This window comes from Ambystoma mexicanum, chromosome 8 (genome assembly GCF_040938575.1).
Source record: "Ambystoma mexicanum isolate Mex_15411 chromosome 8, UKY_AmexF1_1, whole genome shotgun sequence".
Lineage (NCBI taxonomy): Eukaryota > Metazoa > Chordata > Amphibia > Caudata > Ambystomatidae > Ambystoma > Ambystoma mexicanum.
The window spans coordinates 631764446-631788579 of NC_090929.1; the positions used below are offsets into that span (position 1 = coordinate 631764446).

The following is a 24134-nucleotide window of genomic DNA, read 5'->3' on the forward strand; positions in this document are numbered from 1 at the left end:
CGTCCTCTTCAGAGGATGGTGCTTCGTGGAATGTTATGTGCCCTACGAAGTCCTTGACTCCGGAGGAATGGGCGGCGTTTAAGAAATCCATGATGGCGATTTTTCAATCGCAGAACATGGGTCCGGTCGCGCCTTCATACGGAAGCCGACCAGGATCGGTCTCGTTGCATGGTTCGCACGCCTTCGGGTTTGCGACGCGACACACATCGGGAGCCGTCGATGTCCCATACGGACAAGGAATCGAAAGGTTGCAAGAGATGTCTCTAGGTCTCGGTCCTCATCTCCAGCAAAACTGCAGCAACCTATTGAGAGTTTGGGCCGGCCTCGACTCTTTCAGCGCCGTGTCCATCCGATTCGGACATCGACACATTGCCATCGTATCAACTCACGGTGCCGCCTTCGGCGATCACAATGTCGAGGTTGTCGACGCTCTCGACGTCAAAGCCTTCGCCGCTATCGGCACCTTTGGGGATTTTTACTCGACATTTGCCGTTGGAGTACCCGGAAAGCATGGATCCTCCAAGGAAGGCTATGTCGAAGTCTGTGAGGCTGGTTTTGGCCTCCAGGCCCTCTTCTGTCCCCAGACCTGGGTTTCAACCCCTCTGGATGATATTCATGAAGAGGAGGAAAGGTGTGAGGTTGTGGAACCTGGTGACCTTGATGATGCTCCACTTTTTTCTGGAGACAGTCAGTTGGAGGATTTGAGGCAGTCCCTCCATGATGCAATTGGACTGGACACTTCTCGGAAGTGGAATTTGGTAGACCTGAGCGTGGGCTCATGCGGAGTCTTCTTATAGGAAACTCATGGCACGAGTCTTGGAGTATCTGGGCTGGTCTAGTCCCCCGGAAGACTCTGTGCAGGATGATCTGACGGACATCTTAGATCAAGGTCCGTCCTCTGACCCTGTTTTGCCATTTCATCTTATCTTACAGAAAAGGGTGGAAGCTTCTTGGCAGTCCCCGGAATCTCTTCCGGCTGTTAATAAGTCTTTGACCAAGAAATACCGCCCTTCCGTTAGTAACCCCAGCTATCTATCTACTCACCCCACTTCTGAACGTTTGGTGGTTCAGGCGGCTATGGCCACCTCGAGGCAGGCGGCATACCCTACCATCCCTCCAGATAGGGACGACAAGCGCTTCGACGGTTGGGTCTGGAAGGTATTTTCTGCTGGGAGCATGGCCCTGAAATCGGCCAGCTCCACGTGTGCCTTGGCAAGGTTTTCACACACTCTGTGGAATTGTGTTTCTTTGGCGGCTGAGCATATTCCCGAGGGGGAAGAAAGGGATGGGTTCCTTGCTCTCGTGTAGGAAGGCAACGATGCCATGTGTGAATCCCTTCAGTCGGGTTTGGATGCAGCCAACAGTGTTCGCCGATCCATGGCTGCGAGCACCGTTATCTGCAGATTTGCCTGGTTGCGGAAGTCGGGGTTTGCTCCGGATGTGAAGGCCCGTTGATGGCGCACATTTGTTTGGCAGCAAGGCTGACAAGAGCCTTGAGAGGTTGCAGACCTCAAAAGCTGCTGCAAAATCTTTAAGCGCTGCGGTGCGTCAACCTTTGCCTTTTCGTCCTAGGGGACATCAGTGTAGGGCAGGTTCCTTTCGTTACTACTCCCCCTTTGGTAGGACAAGAGGGGCTGCCAGTCAAAGGGGCCAGCGAAAAAGTACCCGTGGTGGTCGGGGAAATCGTGGTGCCAAAGCCGCTCAGGCAGCTGCCTCTTTGCCTTCAGGCACTGCTGCAGCCGCTTCCAAACAGTTGTGAGGCCATGTTCCATGGTTTGCCGGTTGGGGGCAGACGGTCTCAGCATCTCGAAGAATGGCGTGCCATTACTTCAGATGCGTGGGTTCTGGATACCATTGCCCACGGCTACTGCCTTCCCTTCTTTCAGCGGCCTCACGACAATCCACCGGGGAAACTCTCTTTGAAGCTTCCGGATCCGCTCCTTGCGCAGGAAATTTTGAGCCTGCTGGAGAAAGGCGCTATAGAACTGGTGCCTGTAGCAGAGAGGAACAAGGGATGGTATTCCCCTTATTTTATTATCCCAAAGAAAGACGGGGGATTCAGACCCATCATGGACTTGCGTTGGCTGAACAAACTTCTCAGGAACGATAAGTTCAAGATGGTCACTCTTTCTCAAGTCTTCCAGGCCCTTCAACTTCAGGATTGGTTGGTGTCTCTGGACCTCAAGGATGTTTACTTCCATGTGTCGATCCATTCCGCGCACAGGAAGTACCTGAGGTTTGCAGCTGGCCACTCGCACTTTCAGTTTTGGGTCCTGCCGTTCGGATTGACCTCTGCCCCAGGGTCTTCACCAAGCTCATGGTGGTGGTGGCAGCGTACCTCAGGTGAGGGGGGATTCACGTTTACCCCTACCTGGACGACTGGCTGATCCGGGCACGCTCTCCCGACCAGCGTTGGATCATCTCAGTGTCACCTGCTGCACCCTTCACAGGCTGGGCTTCTCCCTGAATTTCAAGTAGTCACACATGACATCTTCCCAACAGCTTGAGTACATCGGGGCTTGGACACGTCGTTGGGGAAGTGTTCGCCTCCCAAGGTAAGGGCTCATCACATTGTGCAGATGGTGGACAAGTTTCAACATGCCCAGAGTCTCCCGGCTTTCGAATTCTTAAGGTTGCTCGGCCTCATGGCATCCTGCATTTTTCTGGTGTCGGAGGCCAGGCTGCGGATGAGATCCCTGCAGTGGGCGCTCAAGATGCAGTGGTTGCAGTTCTCAGGCAAGCTGTCGGATCCCATTCAGATTCCATTCTCGGTCTCCCAGGATGCTTCCTTCACAGGAGGGGGCACTCATGTCAACGACTTGACCACCAGCAGTCGTTGGTCTCCGTCGGAGTCCATACTCCACATCAATTTGTTAGAGCTGAGGGCCATCAGGCTAGCCCTGAAGTCGTTTCTGCCCTCTGTATGGGGGAAGAGTGTCCTGATCATGATGGAGAGCACAGTGGCCATGCATTACCTCAACAAAAAGGGGGGGTAGGGTCACTTCCGTTGTGCAGAGAGGCAATGCAGCTCTGGTTCTGGGCCATCCAGCAGGAAATTTTGATCTCGGCAGTTCATCTGGCTGGAGATGACAATGCGGCGGCGGACGCTCCTAGCAGGCAGAGCGCGGTCTCTCATGAGTGGGAGTTGGCTCTGGAAGTCCTTCAGGAGATCTTCACCCTTTGGGGAACCCCACAAGTGGATCTCTTCACCACCAGTGTCAACCGGAAGTGCGAGAGATTCTGCTCAAGGGAATTTCCTCTGAGAGGAGTCTTAGGAGACGTGTTCATGGTGGATTGGTCATTCCCACTGCTGTATGCATTTCTTCCAGTCCCCGTCATTCCTCAAGTGTTGCGGAGGTTATGGAGGTTTGGTTCCCACATGATCCTCATTGCTCCGGATTGGGCCAGGAGCTTCCCCACCAAGAGGATCTGCTCTCGTGCGAGGGTGGGTCATGTTCTCCATCCAGAGGTCAAGACTCTCAACCTTCACACTTGGTATCTGAAAGGTTGAGGTATAAGGATTGGGACCTCTCGGATGACGTGATGGAGGTGTTGCTTTCGGCCAGTCAGCCTGCACCAAAATCCCTGTACTGTTGCTGTTGGCGTAAGTTCTGCGACTGGTGCAGGGATCACAATGTTGATCCTTTTCAGTGTTCCATTCCTATGGTTTTGTCTTTCTTACTTTCTTTGGCCCACAGGGCCTTCAAGTAGGTACCATTAAAGGTTACCTGGCGGCGCTGTCCATCTTTAAGCGCTCGTCTGAAGAATGTTCTTATTTTAAGATTCCTTTCATTTCTCAGTTTCTTGAAGGACTGACTAATGTTTTCCCGCCGTCCCCTTTCCAGGTGCCAGTTTGGGATTTAAATTGGGTTTTGAATTTTCTCATGGGTGCTCCTTTTGAACGTTTGCACTCTTGTCCTTTGAGATTACTGTCCTTCAAGACTGTGTTCTTGGTTGTGGTTACTTCAGCTCGCAGAGTGAGTGAATTGCAGGCACTTTCATCTAAGCCACCCTTTACTGTGTTTCACAAGGACAGGGTTGTACTGCGTGTACGTCCCTCCTTTCTACCTAAGGTAGTTTCTGAATACCATTTGAATCAAAAGGAGGTTCTTCCATCTTTCTACCCTTCTCCTCATCCTGGTAAGGAAGAGGAGCACTCCATCGGTTGGATCCTAGGAGAGCTCTGATCTTTTACATTTCTAGGATGGCCAGGGTCAGAGTGGATGATCTTTGTAGGATATGCTGGACACCGATTGGGCCAGGCAGATACCAAACAGACCTTGTCCAGGTGGATTATCCTCACCATTACGAAATATTATCGATTGGTGGGTAAGGACCCTCCTGATGGGTTGAGAGCTCATTCCACTAGGGGCGTGGGTACTTCCACAGCCCTCCAGCGGGGTGTTCCTATTAGGAATATTTGTGATGCTGCTACATGGGCTTCCATCCACACCTTTGTAAAACATTATTCCCTGGGTACAATCCATGGTCAGTATTTGGCCTTTGGGAATGCGGTTCTTTATTCCGCAATCTGATTGGGTACTCTAAATTCTTTTCCCTCCTCCATTTGCTGGTACTGCTTTGGGAGTCTGTCAAAGATGTTGAATGCGTTGGAGGACACAATCCATTTGAAGAACAAGTTACTTACCAACTGGTAATGTTCTTTCGACTGGATGTTCCTCCAACGCATTCCACATCGCCCTCCCAGCCTGCCCCTCAGGAGAATTTCCTATGCGATTGCAGCTTCTGTTTTCTGCAAGCATAAGTGCAGTCCAGCAGGCATCAGACTGGTGCCACACGTTCTAGGGGAAAAAACTTAAACTGAGGCTACGGGCGCCATGCATCCTATTTATAACATCCTGTGATGTTGCCCTCGACGGAGGCCTTCGAAGGACATGGACCCGAGGCAGGACGCCCTCTGCCGAAAAAGTTTCCAAAGTGCACAGCTGTGGACATTATATGTCAAAGATGTGGAATGCGTTGGAGGAACATCCAGTCGAAAGAACATTACCAGTTGGTAAGTAACTTGTTAATCTAATCTACAATGTGTGACAAATTTGACATTTGAAGATTTTCCCTTTTCTCTATTTGTTTTCGTGGCTGACCGGTATCGGTGAAAGCTGGGAGGGCGGAGCCCAACACTGGGATGTTCTGACAAGCCTAGCATCTGACCGACTTTGTCCGGGCACACCAAGCAGTTATGAGTTAGAGAAAAGTAATGTCCTGTTTTCACCACAGTTAATTTGGTCTGTCATATGTCCTGTTTTCACCACAGTTAATTTGGTCTGTCATACTGAAGCACACACATTAATTTTTCACTCTCTCATATTTGTGTGAAGTATTTTGGTACCGCGCTTATCCTCGAGTGGGGATGACCTATTACTTGAAAAGTGCAATTTTGATAATGCTCGCTACTTCCCTCTCCACCCATCCTCCTCCACGCTCCTGTCTTTTCTTAACTTGTCTTCTGGCTGCTTTTTGCAGGTCTGGCTCCAGCTATGAGTGATGTAGACAAACGGCCCTACACCGCCATTCTGTATGGAAATGGACCAGGCTACAAGTTGGTCAACGGCGTGAGAGAAAATGTTTCCATAGTCGACATTGGTGAGTTCTTTTGTTGGCAACATTGAACACAATTAGTCAACCTGAAATCGTTATGGACCTGCACCCCAGTGCCACATATTTTTCAAGCATGCAGGCTCTGCCAACTCTACTCAATCTGTTGCGTGTTTCAGCAATACAGCGACCTACACCACTCTGCTAAAATAACCCACACATTATTGCATATTACATGTTATGCTCAATTCTAACTCACTTAAACCAATACTGTGATCCGCACACCTTATTGCTAGTGCGCCTTGACCCTGGCCCACAGAAAACCCTGCTATTCCCACTGGCACCCACAGACCAAACTGTGATCCCAGTACTGGGACCCACAAGTAGCTCTACCAATACAGCTCATTTACAAGCTGCTATATCATCTACTATCCCAGTCGTGGAACCCGCAGATAGATCAGGGAATGCTACTCGCTCACATAAGGCACCTCTTGAGTTTCCAGCACGGATGACCAAATATGCACATCTGCCAATGCACCTTCATACCAATCTGAAACCTCTGTTATTCAATGGGTGGGGTCCACACACGACTATGCTAGTGTAGGCCTCACCACAACCTGAAGTAACCACTGCAATTCCAGATCGCCACCTGGGAGAGGCTGTCATACAATTCCAGGCCTAAAGGTTTTGAAGTGAGTCCATTTATCTGGAAGCCCACATACTTGCATGCTTGAAATGTTGGGAGCAAATTACTTCTGTGACCAATAAAGAGAAAGTCACTAGTTAAGAAGACCGGCAGAATTGTCCTGCCTTCTGCTTTTGGAGTCTGAGAACACACCGACCACAAAGTAGCAAAAGGGGTGCCATCAAAATACCATCAGCATACTTTAAAATGTGGACTTCCATTTTGGGAGCTTCAGAATAATTCTTAACACTGCTTTCTTTATTATATTTATGTATTGTATTTATTCATGATAGGTGGGTGTTTTGCCCAGAAACACTTGCAAGTGTAATCGACTTGCCAGGTAATCCTAAATCAGGTGCAATACATTAGCCTTACATTTTAGTCAGCAATTTACCAATGGGTGATGGGTAATACGTGAAATAGTAACCAGGTACACATGAGATGTCCCTGGGCACTGGCTATATACAAGGTATCCTATATCCTTGGCAAGAGACAATCAGGCTTCCGCCCACGCCACAGAACAGAGTGAGCCCTACTCAACCTTAAAAACCAGTTAGGTGAAATCATGGACAAAGGCAAGCCAGTGTTGCTCCTTAACCTGTCAGCAGCTTTTGATCTTGTAGATCAAAAGACACTATGCAGGCATCTCAAGGATGCTGCCTTTTTCTTCCAGGGCGCCACTTCTTGGATCACCTCCTTCTTGGAAGGAAGACTTATGAGAGTCTTCTCTGATCAGGACTGTGCTACCCCCACCGCCATCCACTGTGGAGTTCCACAAGGTTCCTGCACTTTGCCTACACTATACAACATATTTACCCTACCACTTTTCATTGACTTGGATAATAACGGCATAGCATATACCAACTATGCGGATGATACACAAGTTATCATCCCCCTCTCTGGCTCCTATGATCTCGACTTGGCCACCCTCAACAAAACATGCCCTCATCCAAGCCTGGATGGCGGCTAATGGATTCTGTCTAAATGGATACAAAACAGAGATCCTTCTAGTAGGACCTATGGAAACCCTCAATGAACTTGACAGCCAATGTAAATCTTTTAATATTGAGAACACCGTTATCAAAACCTCAGAAGCAGTCAAAACACTGGGAGTCTTCCTGGATTCCACCCTCTCAAAGACGGGCCAAGTCAGCGCCATCTCCTCATCGGCAGCACTTGCCAGCCAGATCATAAATGCAGTCAAACCGTACCCCTCCCCAATAACTTCCTCACCATAGCAAAAGCCACTATTGGGGCCAAGCTGGACTATTGCAACGCTCTTTTTCTAGGTACCTCAATAAAAAACCTCAAAAAACTACAAATCACCCAAAATAATGCCCTTAGAGCTGCATTAAGCATCCCTAATAGGGAACACATATCTCAGGCCAGTCACAAAGCCCACTGGCTTCCTGTCAAAGAGTGCATACGCTTCAAAACCTTGACCATCACTCACAGGTGCCTCTCCCTCTCAGCCCCTCCTCACCTGGCAGAAAATATTCAATGAGCCACCTCTATCAGACCCAAGAGAGCCCAACACTCCACTCCAACCAGCTTATCGTCCTGACTGTCAAAAGAGCCAAAGGTGGGGGGGGGGGCAAGCTTTCCATTCATAGCACACAAAAGTTGGAACGAACTACCCACTGCGCTCAGGAATTAGACCTCCCTCACAGCCTTCTGAAAAGCACTCAAAACCAAGCTGTTAAACTAGCCCTACCTTAAAAGATCCCCTGGTCCTCCTGCAACCTCAGGACCTGCGTCAATCAATCATTTGCGATAACTATACAACCACTATAACTAAGTAATTCCTGTTATGTTTTTCTCCTACTCCATGTAACTGTAACCAAGCAAGCTCACTGTAACAGTGCTGCGATGCCCCCGGGCCGGTGTGCGCTTTATAAATTCAAATAAATAAATAAATATATAATGGGATTTTGTGTGCAGTGGTGTGGCACGGCTTAAGCAATGTGAGAGTATGTAGATGGAGCTCCTCACAGGTTCAAAAGGCAGAGCTTCAGTGCAGATTATAAGGAGTGAATAGTAGTCACCTTTTAAGCATAGAGGGGAAGGTAGTCCAGCGGTGTATCGTAAGTAGGGAGTAAGAGCGGAAGCAAGATGCACAGGGTGGCCAAGGGTCAGAGGTTAGTAAGTGTACTAGAGTGGAGGAATACCAGGTGATGAGTAGTATTAATTTTGGCTAAATGATGCGCTGCAAGCTCATGTAGGAGTTTGAAAAAAAATAGCAGGAATTTAAAGAGGGACGCTTTGCATTCAAAAGTCTAACTGTATGGAGGAAGTGTTTGGAGGTGGGAGATGATTGTGACGATTTTGGAGGGTGTGGGTGGTGAAGTTGAGTACTTTGTCAAGTGGGGATAAGGAGTAGAGTGGGAGGTGGAGAACTAGGCTGTCTCAATCATTGAGGTGGCTGAGTGCCAGGATCAGTATGTGGGTTATGATAGCACTGTAAGTGACGAGGGAGCAGATTCTACTGATATTTACCAGGTTATTGGCCACAGTGGCAGTAGAAGTAATAAAGTGGTGAAGGTTATGCTCGCCATCAAAAAGGACTCCACGGTTGTGTGCCGTGGTGGCGGAGCATAGTATGTCAGGTGCAACAGAAATGAGAATCTATGTAAGTATTTGACTTCTTTGGGTCTATCTTTTGAAGTTTTGGGGCATTTTCTGGACTTGCTCCATAAATGGAGTGCTTAAACTCTAACTAACAATCTGTGAAGTAGGTTTCTTGTTGTGTGCCTTGAAACCTACCTGAGCAGAAGGCTGGCAGTGCATGTCAACTGAGTCAGCTTAAAGGATGCCAATAAAGTAAGAATAGTATGGAAAGTGGCGGAATGAGGTGTCGAAAGGAGACCAGATGTGCAGGATGACCAAACCGAGCCAGGGAACGATGCAGACTGCGATGGACGAGTAAAGGGAACGAATGTGTTGAGCGTCTGCCTTAAACCATCAATAATAAATTATGCGCAACAGAGGAAGAACATCAGAGCGTTTAGCATTCCATTTAACAGCCATGGACCCCACCTTAAAGGCAATACCAGTAGGAATCCTAGACCAGAACTCCACTGATCCTGGTCAGGCAAGAGAGAAGTAGGACAAGGACATTATGCCGTTAAACCGGATGAGGAGGTGGGAGGGTACGAACAGGTATGTTAACTCACCCCCTGTACTGTGATTTTCTCAGAGACCATTTCCGTAGCTCCTGAATTTTCTGGGCCCACTTGCTTCATGCTTTGTTTCTGTTGAGGGAGGCCCAGGAGACATGGGTGCAGAGGTCATTTGTGTTGTCCGAATGTAGGTCTGGCTAGTCTGCAATTCCACAATCCAGCTCACCCGTCCAGCAATAGTCTTACCGGACGACCCGCTGGGCTTTGCAGACTGGCTGGTCGGCTGCAGGCATGGCAAAGTGGCCCCAACGGTGAATGGCTCCTGATGCTGCACAGCACTTCGGAAAGCTTGGGAGGCCCTGCTACCCTTAGCATCAAATAAGGGGAGTCTCTCCTTGCTTCAAGCTACTCACCCTGTTTTTCGGCGACCTTGGATATCTAATGCTTCTGACTTGTCTGCAGCTGTCTTGCTGCTAGGCTGCCTGGTGAATTTGTTGTGTATTGTGCAGTGTCTCTGTGCATTGTGCAGTTTCTCCATTCTCTCTCTCTCCTTCTTTCCACTTCTCTGCCCTCTCCCCCCATGGTGCTCTACCTCTCTCCTATTTACTCTAACTGCTACTCTATCACCTATCCTACCTCTCTCTCCAGGTGTGCCCATCACAGACACTGACGTGAATGCTTCTTCCAGGCAGACTGTCACAGACATCCTCTTTGTCGCTCCCTCTCCAGACCTATGTACTCCCCACATGGTCTCTGCCCTCTCCCCTTACTCTTCATCACCCATCAATGTTGGCGCCAGATGGGAAGTAATATTGGCATGCTTCACATACTCTAGGTGTATTATTGTCTATCAGAATGGCACTGTAATGGCCCACAGCTCTCAGCCCAATCTCCTCCTTCTTGATCGGCGTCTTCTGTCTCACATCAACTTCCTCCATCTCCTGCCACTCCTCTGTCTGCCACCCCACTTGCCCCTTCTCCACCACCGACTTTAAAAGGTGGCAACCAGCTTCACCTAGCTACCCTCAACTATCGCTCTGCTGTTAAACACTCCTCTGATATCTGTCTCCTTCCTGAAGACTTTGACCTTGACGTTCTGGCTCTCACTGAGACGTGGTTCACTGCCAGCTCTGTCACTGCTTTCAACACACTCCTCCCTGAGGGCTAAAAGATCCTCTCTAAGCCCGGGCCTAACAAGTATGGAGGCATAGTGGCCTTGATCTTCCCTGAATGGTTCCCTGCTACTATCATTCCAACTCAGACCTACTCTTCCTTTGAATGCCTCATCTGCAGGATTGGTGTCTCCCCAACCTTCTCGCTGACTCTCGCCACCATCTACAGGACCCCTGGTCCAGTTTCCCTCTTCCTCTCAGAGTGGTCTGACTTCACCTCTTCTCTACTTGCTTTCACCTGCCAACATCTCCTCCTCAGAGACTTCAGTATTCACCTTGACTCTCCTGATTTGTACACTGTGACTTGCTTTCCCTCACCCTTCATCCCTCTGGTCTGACACAGTCAGCTGGATATACCTTGGATGCTCTTATCTCAGCAGACATCCCCATCTTCAAAACCTCTCGCGGCACCTCTCTCCTGGTCTGACCATGATCTCCTGTCCTCTCACCTGGATCTCTTAGGTCCCCCTGCTAAGCCCCTGCCCGCACTGCCAGTCTCCCTCTGTCATTTGACAGATGAATCGAGTGTCGGTTGCTGCTTTTGCCGCCACTTTCATTTCCCCTCCCGACTGCGACACCTGTACTGACTCTGTCCTTGCTAATCTTCACCTCTCCATCACCAACACCCTGGACATCCTTGCCCCTATCTTGAGGTTCTGCATGATGCCTGCCTCCAAGTGCAACAACTGGTATGACTCTGAACTAGCCTCTCTATGTAAGTGCAGAGTTGCTGAGCTGAAGTAGCGGGCATCAGGCACCTCCTTTGACAGACTGGCCTGCCGCCTGCTCCAAAGGCATTACAGACTGTCCATCTGCTCGAAGAAGAGGGCCCATATCCAAGCCTGCATCTCTGGGGCTACTAACAACATGGGCAAACTGTTTAAAATCTGCAAGGAACTTGCCAACCCTACTGCAGTCTCCACTTCTCCCCTGTCATCCCTGACCGTCTGTACTTCACTGGCTCCCACTTCTTAACCACAACTCAGGGCATCTGTCCTCACCCTCCTATACTCCCCTCCCCCTTCTCTCCCCAGCTCTCAGACATCCCTTCACCCCCATATCCCCTTCCCTTCTACTCTCCTCTTTATCGTCCATAGCACCGGATGAGGTCTCTAGACAAGCCCTCTCTATGAAAGTCTCCTCCAAACAGGTGCTGCCCTGCTCCTCCAGAACTATCAAGGACAACATTGTCTCCCTTGTGCCAACCTTGGCCAAATTCTGTAACCCCTCCTTTGTCACTGGCTCCTTCCTGCTACCCCTCAAGTACTCCCTTGTGCATCTTCTCCTCAAAGAGTCTTCTGCCGATGTCTCCTGCCCGGCTAACTACCACCCTATCTCCATTACCCCCTTCCTGGGCAAACTCCTGGACATGCTGGCCATCTCCCAACTTATCAAATGCACTGAATCTGTCGGTTGTCTCCACAACCACCAGTCTGGCTTCAGCGCAGCCAGAGGCACGGAAACTGATCTACTGAACACCTGTGAAAACCTGCTCTCAAATCTCGATTCCAACTCTCCATCCATTCTTATCCTTCCGTATCTTTCCTCCTCCTTTGACAATGTCAATCATACCACCCAGACGAATCGGCTCTGTGACACCCTTGGCAGCACTGGCCTGGCACTCGACCGGATGACCTCTTTTCTCTCCGACCGACCTTCCCAGGTTCAACTGGTCCCTTTTCTCTCTCCTATCACACTCCACCTGCGGCGTCCCGCAGGGCTCTATCCACTGACCGTGGTACTTCAACATCTACCTTCCCCCTCTGGCCACCCTGATCGCCGCCATCTCTCCTCACTTCCAGTGTTATGCAGACGACACACATCTCTCCTTCAAGCTTCCCTCTACTTCCTCCTCTTCCTCCTTCACCGTCTGACTGCTATTCAGGCATGATGTGCTGCCAGTGATATCTGCCTTAATGCCAGTAAGACTGATATCCTTCTCATTGGGACCCCAGCACCCTCTTTGCCCTTCTACCCTCTGGCTGCCCTCAATGGGCCACCTCCCCTTACCCTCTTGTGAGGCAAAAAACATTGGTTTCATCTTTGACTCCTCTCTCCCCTTCTCTTCTCACATCACAGACCTTGCCAAGAAGGCCCACTTTCAGCTACACCTCTTCACAGGCGTTCTCCATTTCCTCACCTTCCCCCAGAAGCTCAATGTCTCCACAAGTCTGCTCCTCTCCAGGCAGGACTACTGGAACAGCCTCTGACTCAATCTTCCATTATCTTCCCTTCGCCCCCTTCAACTAATCCAGAATATGACTGCGGGACATATCCTTGAACTCAAGTCCAGGGACTGCATCTCTCTAGCCCTAAAATCTCTCCACTGGCTCCTGGTAGCTGCAAGGATCAAGTTCAAGACCCTCTGCATCATCCACATGGCTTTCTGGTGTCTGATACCCCACTACATGCAACTCTCTCTCCCATAAATACCTCCCTGCTAGAGCCCTTGCAGTCTTCTAGCTCCAGCTCTCTGCAGATCAGATGCTTCTCTGAGGAGAGAGTGGGGGGTTGTTAGGAAAGATTTCTCTTTACTGCACCTTTCCTTCCATTTCTATGGACCCCCACACTTTTTGCTTTTATTTTTTTATCTGTCCTGCTCTTTTTACAGAACAAAGCCTTAAGCTTCACTACACTGTCTTTTTGCTCATCTGTTATAGGGAAACTGACATGTCCTTCAGGCTGTCAGTGCTGGGAAACATTGTAACCCTTAGTTTAGTTACTTGGTTGCTACTTTTAGTAACTTGTTATCACTTGTGGTAACTTTTTATCCTTGTACAATGCATTTTACAATGCAGTACAGTGGGTACACTTTTTGTTTTACCCTAGACTTACACTCAGAGGATTTTTGGTTACACTAGGTGTGCTAAGAGGATAAGCTGGTGGCAGGAGTGACTTTTTACAATTTTTGGTTACTTTTTGTTATAGCCTTACTGCGTTTACCGCGTTTTGCTACTAACTGTGGCTACTGGTCAAACATGGCAATGCCACATGATTTTTCGCTTGTCCTTTGGCCAACTTGTCTTTTAGCCTCCTTCCTGGCCTGTGAGGCCAGGATAATCCTTATATTACTAGTGCCCGGGAAAGCAGAAGCTTTTGGTGGGCTAATGAAGGGCCATGTGTGTTTTCTGCCAGGATGTGGGCTGGGATTGTGGTCCCAATCCACATACTGGTGCCAGTGTGTCTGGGTGGAATGAATGGGTAGTGCTGCCAGTTGGACCACTGCTGGAGTGTGGGCAGATCTACTATTGGCTCGTTGGGGCTGCTGCTCTTACCTGGCTTTTTGGATAAGAAGTGGACCCTTGCACCCACTCTAGAGAGATCCTGGAAGAAACTGAAAGAGCCAAGACTCCTGTCAAGCTGCAGGACCCGCGAGGAGACCAGTCGGAAGGCGGCTTGGCGACCAACTTCTGCTGCTGTCTTGGGAGAGCCCTGCCTTGAAGGTGATCTCCAGGAGTCCTGCGAAGTAGCTGCGACCATTGGAGTGGAGGAACCATCCATTCCCAATATCAGCTCGAAGTCCTGCAAAGAAGAGCCTTCGGAAGTACCCCAAGACTGCCCGGTGGCTGACCAACTCTGAGTTTCGGCTACCGTGCTGCAGATGTTGCTGTTTCCACGTTGAGGCCTGGAACTTGGGAGATCCTCAGCTTGCACTACAAGACTTACCTGTGCGAAATGTTGTGGTCTTGGCATCAAGGGTACCCGAGATATGAGGTAAAGTCTAACTGCCGCAAGTGTGTCCCTTTGCTTTGCTGTGTATTGGTGGCAGTCACCCGAAATTGCTTACCTGCATCCATTCCTGTCCTGAGACGTGCCCTGCATCGTGTTTTGCTGCATTTATCCACTGAGAGTCCTTGCACCAGCAGCAGCCACCAACCAGAGAGCTCCTCGACCCTGCAACCCCTGGGGAACAAGGACTAAGGCAGACGGTGGGAAAAGCAACTTCAGACCTTCTTCAACCGACTTGCCAAGTTTCAGTAAAGGGGGTGAGTTATAGCGATACTTACCTGCCCCCTAAACACCCTTTAAAAGTTTGTTTTTACCAAACATTCATTATAACACTTTGCTTTGCCATAGCTTGTTCAGACAAGCACTCTGAAAGTTGGGAACACATTTATTAGTTAGATTAACTTGTCCCCTGAAACTTGTCACTGTTCACCGGACCCCAGAGACCCTACCTTCATTTCTTCCAGCTTCAAAGAACTGTATAAAAGTGTGCTGAACTTTTGGGCATAAGGCCCAAGGCAATTTAGGATTGGACTTCTGAAGTTAGGGATTATTCTTTTTGGACCATTATTGCAAATACTAATCTGTACCTTTCTTTTCAGGGGTTTGTATTTTGCCCTAAAACAGTGACTGTATTTATGTATCTAATTTTAGTATTGTATGATCATATTACCTGTTAGTAGTCAGTTTTCACTGTGTGTTTTAGCCATAAGTAAATGAGTATTTTTATACCTGTTTCTCTAAGTGTGTTCCTTGACTGCTTCACTGTGTGTGCTCATTGCAGCCCCCTTACAAGGTGAACAACAATCAGGGTACCTGATTAGGGTAAAAAAGCACCTTAGAGGGATATCGGCCCTGTTGATGGGTATTCAATGTATTGTATCACACACAATCATAGAGCATACTTCTTATTTTTATCATCAGTATTTCAACAGCAGACACTTAATGTATATGCTAGCACTGTCCCTAGTCAGATGCACACCCTATCCCTATAGGGTAATGCTGTCCCTAGGTCAGGGCTGCTGTGCTGCCTATCTAATTGGAACAAGCAGAGAAAATCTATTCCTGCCTCTAAAATGTATAGTAAATACCGTAATACTATACCATAACATACCAACTGATCTATACAGTATGCACATGCTTCTTTGTGGGTGAATAAAGAGAAAACGGCTCTGTGCCAGAAGGAAATGTTTCCTCCTCGAAATGTTCATGGAAGAAATATAGACTTGGTTCAACAATTCCTGTTTCTGAATACGCTGTAATACTATACATTGTTGAGGCAGGGATAGATTTTCCCCTTACAAACTCACCGCCTCTTGAGATTTAGCCTAGACCTCATCACTGCTACCTTGAACTGGTTTGGCTACAGCTCTCAGAGTTGTCCCTGTCACAATATAGGTTGGCCTTCTATACATCTGTCCCAGAGTATAGAAAATCAGTCCTAACAGGGGTAGATCTCTCTCCTCCGCCGGAGCCTCCCTCTGGAGCCTCCCTCTGGAATGGTCTCTTTGCCCCTATCAGACTTTAGCCGGACCTCTTTAAGTTCGGGAAGGTCCCCAAGAACCTCCTTTTCTTCCTTCCCTCTTCCCCCTCCTGTGCTAACATCCCTGTCTGCTGCAGTGGCTGGCTGCCTGGTTCCCTATGAGTTCTACAGAGCACCAGACCCCCCCAACCCCCTCTCGCCAAGCATTTAGCATGGGGGCCCTCTCCCCCTGCACCCCTCGCAATTACCCGGCACTTGCCCTCCTGCCCTCCCCTTAGCACTTGTCTAGACCCTGTGGCCCTCTTCCCCCCTCATACACTCCCCTCTTCACTTGCACTCTCCCCTCTTAACCCTGCACATCCCTTCCCACCCTTGCACTTCACATTTCGCCCAGACCTGCACCCCCCACCCTCTCCCTCCCACCTTTTATTACTGCACTTGCACGATCCGAATGTCACATGGCCAAGTAGGACCATTATTGTTATCTTCTCCCTTGTCCCCCTGCCCCTTTTTTTGTCTTTTGGTGCTTTGAAACGCAATTTGTTGTATAGGCGCCTTACACATATCCAATAAATAAATAAAATGCTGAAGAATGGACCACCAGGTTGTCGCCCACCTCAGAGGACCCTCAGAACATGATACAGGTGGCCAGCAGTGATGGCCACTGTAATCAAACAGCGGAAGTCGACCCTCATGGTGGAAACAAAGCAGCTGCAGTGCCCCTCTTCATGTTGGAAAGTTGCAACCGCAGGAGGGTGCCACTTGTTTCACAAGTTGAGGGTCTGTGGAGTCCCATGTCCGAACTCTGGATGGCAACCTGTGCAGTGAGGTAGCCCGGGAGGAGGATGATCGGCCCATATGATGGTTCCAGTATGCTTCCAAAGGCTAACCAGGGCAGGTTTCTCAGGCAGGGGTCAAGATCAGTTGTTCCCAGTAGCCAAGGGGTCGAAGCACTGAAGAAGGCATTCTGGAGATTAGCAAAGGAGCACGGCTTCACCCGAATGGTTGAAGACGAAAATGGTGGCTGGCTGCAAAGATCCAGGTTTTCAGCCGGATGTTCCTCTTTGATGGGTACTTGGCTACAACAACAATCTGAAGAATGGCTACAGGGCTCCCTTTTTTAGCCCAAATTCGAGCAGGAGTTGCCCCTGAATCCCTCAAAGGCAAGGACTTGGATCAGTGAAACTGGCAGGGCCTGTCCAATCCTGGACATCCTCAGGTCACCACATCTGCCCAGCAACAAACTGACTCGGCCAGGATATGGGCTGGGAGCAGACAGATGCAGCCCCCAGATCTGGCCTCAAGCACACACTGATGCTTTACCCGAGAAAAGGGCTTACCATATACCAGATATGGCGCCTGAGAGGGCAGGAAGAAGGACAAAAGACTAGCTGGCCAAAGGACAAGGCGAAATCTCATGGCATGGCCATCTTAGTGTAAATTGCTCTAAAAGTCATTTTGCAGTAAAATGAAAATGTACATGCGAGAATGTTAAAAAATCACTGTCGAAAAATATCTGCTGCTATTAGTCCGTCCTGGACACATCAAAAAAGTAACAAAGTTACTAAAAACAAAGAGAAAGGCATACAAAAAAAACATCACACTGCACTATAAGGTGATGTGTGCAATGAAAAAACAGTGAATTTTTTAGCGGGGGGCATTTCCCCCTGCACTGATAGCCATTGGTATTGATCGTTTCCCACAAAAGAATTGAGTTTAGCAAGTTAAGTGAAGCAATAAGGCTTTACTTACGTCAGTCAGGTTCAAAACAGCAAAAAGTTGGGGGCTCCCTAAATGTCTATGGATGGAAAGCAGCAAAAAGAAAATATTTCCGAACACCAGCCAATATTGAATCTCCTTCAATACTATTGGCCTCATCATGAGTTGGGCGGAATCCCGGTAGGAATTACCGCCAGGGGTATTAGCGTTACTGCCAAACCCACCGGCGCTATTAGCAGGTTTGGTGGAACGGTAAGTCCCCATTCCCCAATGGGTCAATTCGGGAATTTCCCATTGGGCTCAATGGGGAATGTTCGTTGCTACTACCGCCAGCGGTATTAGCACTGAAAATCGGCAAAAGCACTGCAGATTTGCCACTAGCTCAGTGCTGGGGGTAAATCCTGTCAAACCCGTGATTTGCCGGACCCTTCAATGCAGCGGTAATAGCGTTACCACCGCATTTAAGGGTTACCGCCAAACTCCTGATGAGGCAATATGTATGAGAATGAATTGAACAGTTATTCCTTACTTGTTTACAGAAGAGAAGAATGCACCGACTACATATGTGTTGCTGGTGCACCTGCAAAGTGGACGCAAGAACACACAACCACATGGTGTATAGAGGTGTGGAGTGAGCGTAGGGTCCATTTCACAGATATTCCTGCAGTTCTCTGGGCACTGTAATGCGCTGCTCTGAGCACTGGCTACCAATGAGGGGAGAAGGCGGAGTCTGGGGCAATTCCTGGGTCCTGATCGAGGATGCAGCCCGCCTTTCCTGTCTCATGTCCAAGGCATGATGGCACAATTTCTGGCTGCAGTGAGAGAGAACATGTGATCAATCTACAGTGCCTGCTTTGAGAGGGCACATGGACATAGTCCGGTGTGGTTTTTCTGTAGAGTTCTGCAATCAATGTATCCCTCTTCCCCCTTCATGCAGGCTACTCTGATTCTCCTTTCTTTACTTTATCTTGCGCTTATCCGTAGACCCCCTTTTTGTTTGTATCCCTTGTTGAGGTAAACCATGAAAAGAATGCAGCAGTAAGATGACCCGCCACCCACTTTTTCCCATCCCATCCCTATGGATTAAGAGGGCATATGGCTCTGTCTCTAATCTCTGCATTAAGGACAACTGTGGGCTCCATCTCACCTGTCTGCATTAGCACGAAATATAAAACCCTAATAGGACCCTATGCTCTCCATCTCTCCTATCTGCATTAATAAGGCTCCTTAGTTGTGTCTGCGTTCAATGGACGGCTTACTTTCCTCTGTGCTTACAGGACACGATGGGTTTTCCACCACTTGTGAAATGTGTGATGGTTAAACTGTAGGCATTACTGGACATCTCTTGAACTCCCCATGTTTGTCTGAAGCTGCTTACTTAGTTGTTGCGAGACTGAAAGACCCACACTTCACAACACTGCTGAGAGGCGGCAGTATTTTGGACTTTTTGCCCATCCTTTTCCTTGGGGAGTCCTCATCTGAGGCCTCATAAGAGACGGCAGTTCCTTATGTGCCTCCTTAGGTTCCCTAAATCCCTAGAGGTCGGGGTACCCCGGGCACCCTGGTTTCCCTTCCCTTACACGGCTAGCTGTGTGGGTTTGATTGGTTGGTGGTAGCAATTGTATGATTCTAGTCGGATACAGTTATTGATCCTTTTCACGTTGCCCACCCTATTGAAAATCCTGCAGCGATGTACTATCCCTGTGGAGAAATAATGTGATACGACGTAGCCATAAGAATGCATTCAATCCTTTAATTGGGGCTTGAATATGACCCCCCCACAGATCCAGCAGTCAATCACAGTGGATGTCCTGCTCCCTCACCTTGTTGAAACCTACGACGAAGAAGATTCCAACAGGAAGATCAGGCGTCAGGAACCACTGCCGGGACCAGTAAAATTCCAATATCTGCCTGATATGGAGAAGTAGGAGGGATTTTCAAAACCACCAACGGTGTGGTGTTTTGGAAGTCCAAACTAGTGGAATTAGCAAGGGCCTTCACACTTTGATCTAATCAAACTCGTGGTGTAGAACTGAGCAGTGAAAGGCTCTTAGGAGGTCAGGATTGTGTTGTAGAGGTTCATAGAGAGCATCAAGTATTAGAGGCGCTCAGGGGCCAGATTACAGAAACTTTGCACTGATGCAAGTGCAACGTTGCACGGTATTAGCACTAGTGCAAAGTTGTCCCTATTTCTGAAAACACTTGTAAATATTAGAAAACCATTGCACCATGACAAGTGCAGTTCGGCATGGTATAAGCACCAAGGCAAAAATTGCCCTACTGCAAAAAAGATACATATTCGATGCATTTTTTAACCGGGGAAAAGTTTGCCCTATGCTAATACCATACCGTATTAGCACTAGGCCAAACTTTGCCCTGGTGCGAAAATACAGTGAAAATGTATCTTATTTGCACTAGAGCAATGTTTACCCTACTGCTTATAACATGCCAAAATGCACTTGCCATGGTGCAATGGTTTTCTAATATTTACAAGTGTTTTTAGAAACAGGGCAAACTTTGCCCTAGTGCTAATGCCGTGCACGCTTTAAACTTGCACCAGTGCAAAGTTTTTGTAATGTGGTCCCAGTATAAACATATACTGTTTACTTCATGGAAAACGCATGCATTTAAAAATCAACAGTACTGCACATCATAAAGGACCGTCCAATATGTACATAATGTATGCTGTAGGCAACCCCAATCTTGGGCTTACACAGCACTTAATGTGTTTCAGTGAGTAAAGTATTTCAGTTACACTTAAAAAACATACACCAAGAGTTTCAAAGTAAAGGGAGACAGAGGGTTACTTAATGCAGAACCATATACTTTATAATTGAATGGATTGCCACGATCCTTACTAGGTCCATCCCTTAGCCAAGTACCCTAAAACCTAGTGGAAAAATGTATCATTATTTATGGGTAAGTACCTGAGTAAGTGTTCAGTAAGTTCAGTGGGGCTTCAGGAACAGGACGTGCCTTCAGCCAACAAGTTAGTAAAACAGGAAAAAGTCCAAAATGTTTAGCGAATAAGATCTACAAAAGGTAAGGGTACACTTCTAATTCTGGGTCATTGATGGGACCTCCCAGGGAGGAATTCCCAAACAGGACTACACTGCCCACGGAAAAGTAAGGGTGTAAGGTGTGGAGTCTATGCGCTGCAACCCCTAAGGGGGCGGGGAGGAGTGGGGAGTGGCAAGTACACTCAGCCTCCTTACCCCAGTTCTCAACGTATCTACCCTGCGGTAGATTTGAATTACTGGGGGTGAGTTTCCATGCTGTTTGTTGGGGTGTAGGCAGTCCAGAGTTTATGGGTGCAGGAGCTGAAGGTGGTGTTGGGTTTGGGTCTGGCTGTGCTGCGGTTCCGATCTCCGATGGGAGATCCGGTTCCAGCTGACTTGCAGCTGGACAGGCCAGATTACCTGGGACATCTGCCAATGTGACTCCCACAATGAGGATGGACTTCCAGGGCTCAGCAGGTGATGAGAAGCAACATAGAAAGCTCAGTCAGGGGTCAGCAGGGTCATCTTGAACCCCACAAATGAATGAAATTCTGCCTTAACAGGGAAGATGCCTGACTTCCCTCAACCCGAGTGAATCCCAGCCTGGTGCTCACCATCTCTGACCTGGAAGGCCCAGCCAAGTCGACAAGCCCTTGTGATTTGCGCTCTCATGAAAGCTTGCTTCCTTTTCATCCATGGATCCAACACAAAGTGAAGTGAGCACAGGACACCCAGTGCACTGATAAATTTGTCTGACACCTGCAGCTAGTACAGCAGAACTACAATGACAAAGAACCATACGTTAATCTATGTACTGAGGGAAGATGCTATTCCTACCTGGACCCTAACTGCACCTTCCACGGCTGGATCTGTGCCGCCAATGGATGGGCACTACGGCCCTGTCGCCTAGCTGTCCTGCTGTGCTCAGCATGCTCAGACAGATTCCCCTTCTCCGTTACTGCAGAACTAGAACACCAGGAACCTTGGCTGCTGACCTCTTCTGGTTTGGATCCCTGGCTGGCCACAGTTGCAAAGTGCTGTAGATACCCAACCAAAATATACCATTCACTCAGCTCAATTTTCGAAAGGCACCAAACTGATCCCAAACACCAGGTGGTATCTTTAAAATTGATATAATCTTTACTGGTGAGCCTATACATAACATTCGTGGACTGGGTAACATCAGGGCCACTATCCCACGCAGCCAATCAATCGGAAGCCTGTTTGTCTCTCCCGCATTTTCCTATGGCTGACAGCATGCCTTTCAGTATAACCTAATAATAGTATCACAGTGATGACCGGTTACATTGCTTTTGTTTTCCCTCCTCCCAAATCCGCTTTGTCCACCAGGTCAATTTCTGAAGAGCAGTGGAACAGGCTAAATAAGGCGCCATCTTTCTGACGTCGCTAAAATGATCTAGAAAATTGAACAAGATGAAGTATTTTCCGATTGAAATTCCTTCCTGCCTGGATTTAGTCTCCTCACTTTCTAAGCAGTCCTGAAGCTGAAGTAGGCTCCTTTTGGGAATACATCTTCACATCACTGTTGATTGTAAAGCCCTTGAACGATTGAATGGCTATAGTCTTTCACAGTAAGAGCAAGAGCTTGAATTCTGTTTCATCATCCTGGAAACCTATATATTCAATTCGATTGGCACTAAATATAGCAATTTTATGCAAAGTTGATGCCCTCTAGATATTTAATATTTTAAACCGCCCAGGAAGCCGCATATTAATGAGACTCTGGTCACTTTCATCCATCAGTGCCCCTTTTGTATTTCTAGCTGTAAGCCCATTTTCAAATATTTCACAGCAAGCACTCCGAGCGGCTCCAGATCCTTGCCTTAATCCGTTGTTCCCACGCGAAGGGCCACTTCATTACCAGGCACGTGTCCATTTGGAAACACTAACCTCAGGGTTTGCTTTGTCATGACCAGAGGCATAGCCAGGATTGGTTAACAAGTGGGGCCTGAAGCTAATGTAGTTGGGGGCCCCCCCCGCAGTGACATTAACATCTGTAAATTCCCCCAGAGCACTGCTGAGCGGGCATTCCCAGATTTTGGGTGGGTCTTGCCCGCTCAGGCCCTACCCTGTCTACGCCTCTCTCCTACTAAGGCCGTTTGGATTTTGCTCCGGCAACATTCACTGACTCGCAGCAACTGGTCTCCCACAGAAGACTTCTTTCTTTTTTTTGTTTGAATCTAGAGTTTTCTTGTACGCAATCCATATCTATGAAATGCAACCTGGGGGCCTCCCTTCTTGCACTCTGGAGTGGGATTCTGCTTCTTGTTTATTTTCTCAGGTTTGCTAGTTGTCTGTCTATTCACCCATGTACCAGACTCCTTAATTTGAATCTTGGACAGCTTTTAGACCCCATCTCTGGGTTTGGGCCCTGAGTTTGCTCTGCTTCACTGCTAATCAGATGACACAACCTTCTGATCTACAATCCGCTCAGCGATGTCTACTGTTAGGAGTACTTAGGATATTTCTGTTACAATTTGCAAGATATATATATATATATACCTGAGGCCTGTCATCAGGACTTGCTCTGATACTTAGGATCACTTTAAAGTCTTCAGATGCCCTGGAACTCTATAAAACAGGTCCAGTCTCTCGGTAGTATAAAAGTACAGTTGATCAAATAAATGAAATACCTATTTTATAACTCTAAAAACCACACTAGCACTTCCTTTGCCAACGCACAGTGTACATTAACCATTGCTCTGGGCAGCTTGCAAACTATCTAAACTTACAAACCACAAAGGGGCAGAGCTTTCAGAAGCACACACAACCCTGCTCTGCTCCCTGTGCTCCTGCTGACCCGCTCTTACCCACCGCCTTTCTCTTGGAGGTCCCGAAGTGCCAAGGGAGCCAGAAAATCGCAGAGGTTGCATTATATAAAACAACAAAACGCCACATCAGAGATTGTGTATGTCAAAAAGTCCCATACTTGTTCACATTTCAATATTTGGGTACATGTGGCTTGGCATTGCCCTCATCCATTTACTCTCTCCTAGACTTAAAAGGTCCTTTGGCAGGCACTGCCCACTCTCCCCTTTAAACATTAAAATCATAGTGTGGCATCAGTTTGCCTTCCTATTTTCTTGACTGGAGGGCGCTTTTATGTTTACCAGTTCTTCTCAGCAGGATCTTATGTATATTTAGTGAGTAAAGGCTGTGTCAGTCTTGGCGTATTCTCTTTATGTGCACTCTGGATTGTGCCAGAGGCTATCATGTGTACTGTATGTGTCTCACACGTATTGGCCAGCAGGACCACTTGAGCATTTGCCTGTGTGGGGTTTGGTACTTGTGCATTTCCCAGGGAAATGGGTACCAGGTTTCTGTACATACTGCTCCTAAAAGATGAGTGCTACATTTGTCATTTTCCCATTGTTTTGCATGAAATGGTCTATCCTTCTTTGCAGAGATGTGCTTCCTTCCTAGACAAGCTATCTTTCTCTTTACTTTGGTGGGGTGATTCCAGGTTGCACATGGCGTGTTGGTATTTTTGACCACCAATGGCTCTTTGCCAGCGATTCCCTTTCCTTTCTCTTTCAGTAGCATCATATGTTCTCTCTTCCTTTTCGGCAATGAATTGAGCTGCTTCGTATTGATTTCTTGCTCCCATTGCCCAATGGGAATTTGCCTTTTCCAGCAGGGTGATCTTTGCATGCG

At 48.1% G+C, this 24134-nt stretch overlaps 1 protein-coding gene across 4 annotated transcripts in view; it reads left to right on the forward strand.

Annotated features, from left to right (window-relative positions):
* LOC138472257 (alkaline phosphatase, tissue-nonspecific isozyme-like) overlaps positions 1–24134 on the forward strand; it is a 472404-nt gene that overhangs the window by 433516 nt on the left and 14754 nt on the right. For all 4 annotated transcript variants that reach the window (XM_069610359.1, XM_069610357.1, XM_069610360.1 and 1 more), the window contains exon 11: positions 5485–5604. In XM_069610359.1, the coding sequence (XP_069466460.1) occupies positions 5485–5604 (120 nt within the window). The remainder of the gene's footprint in view (positions 1–5484; positions 5605–24134) is intronic.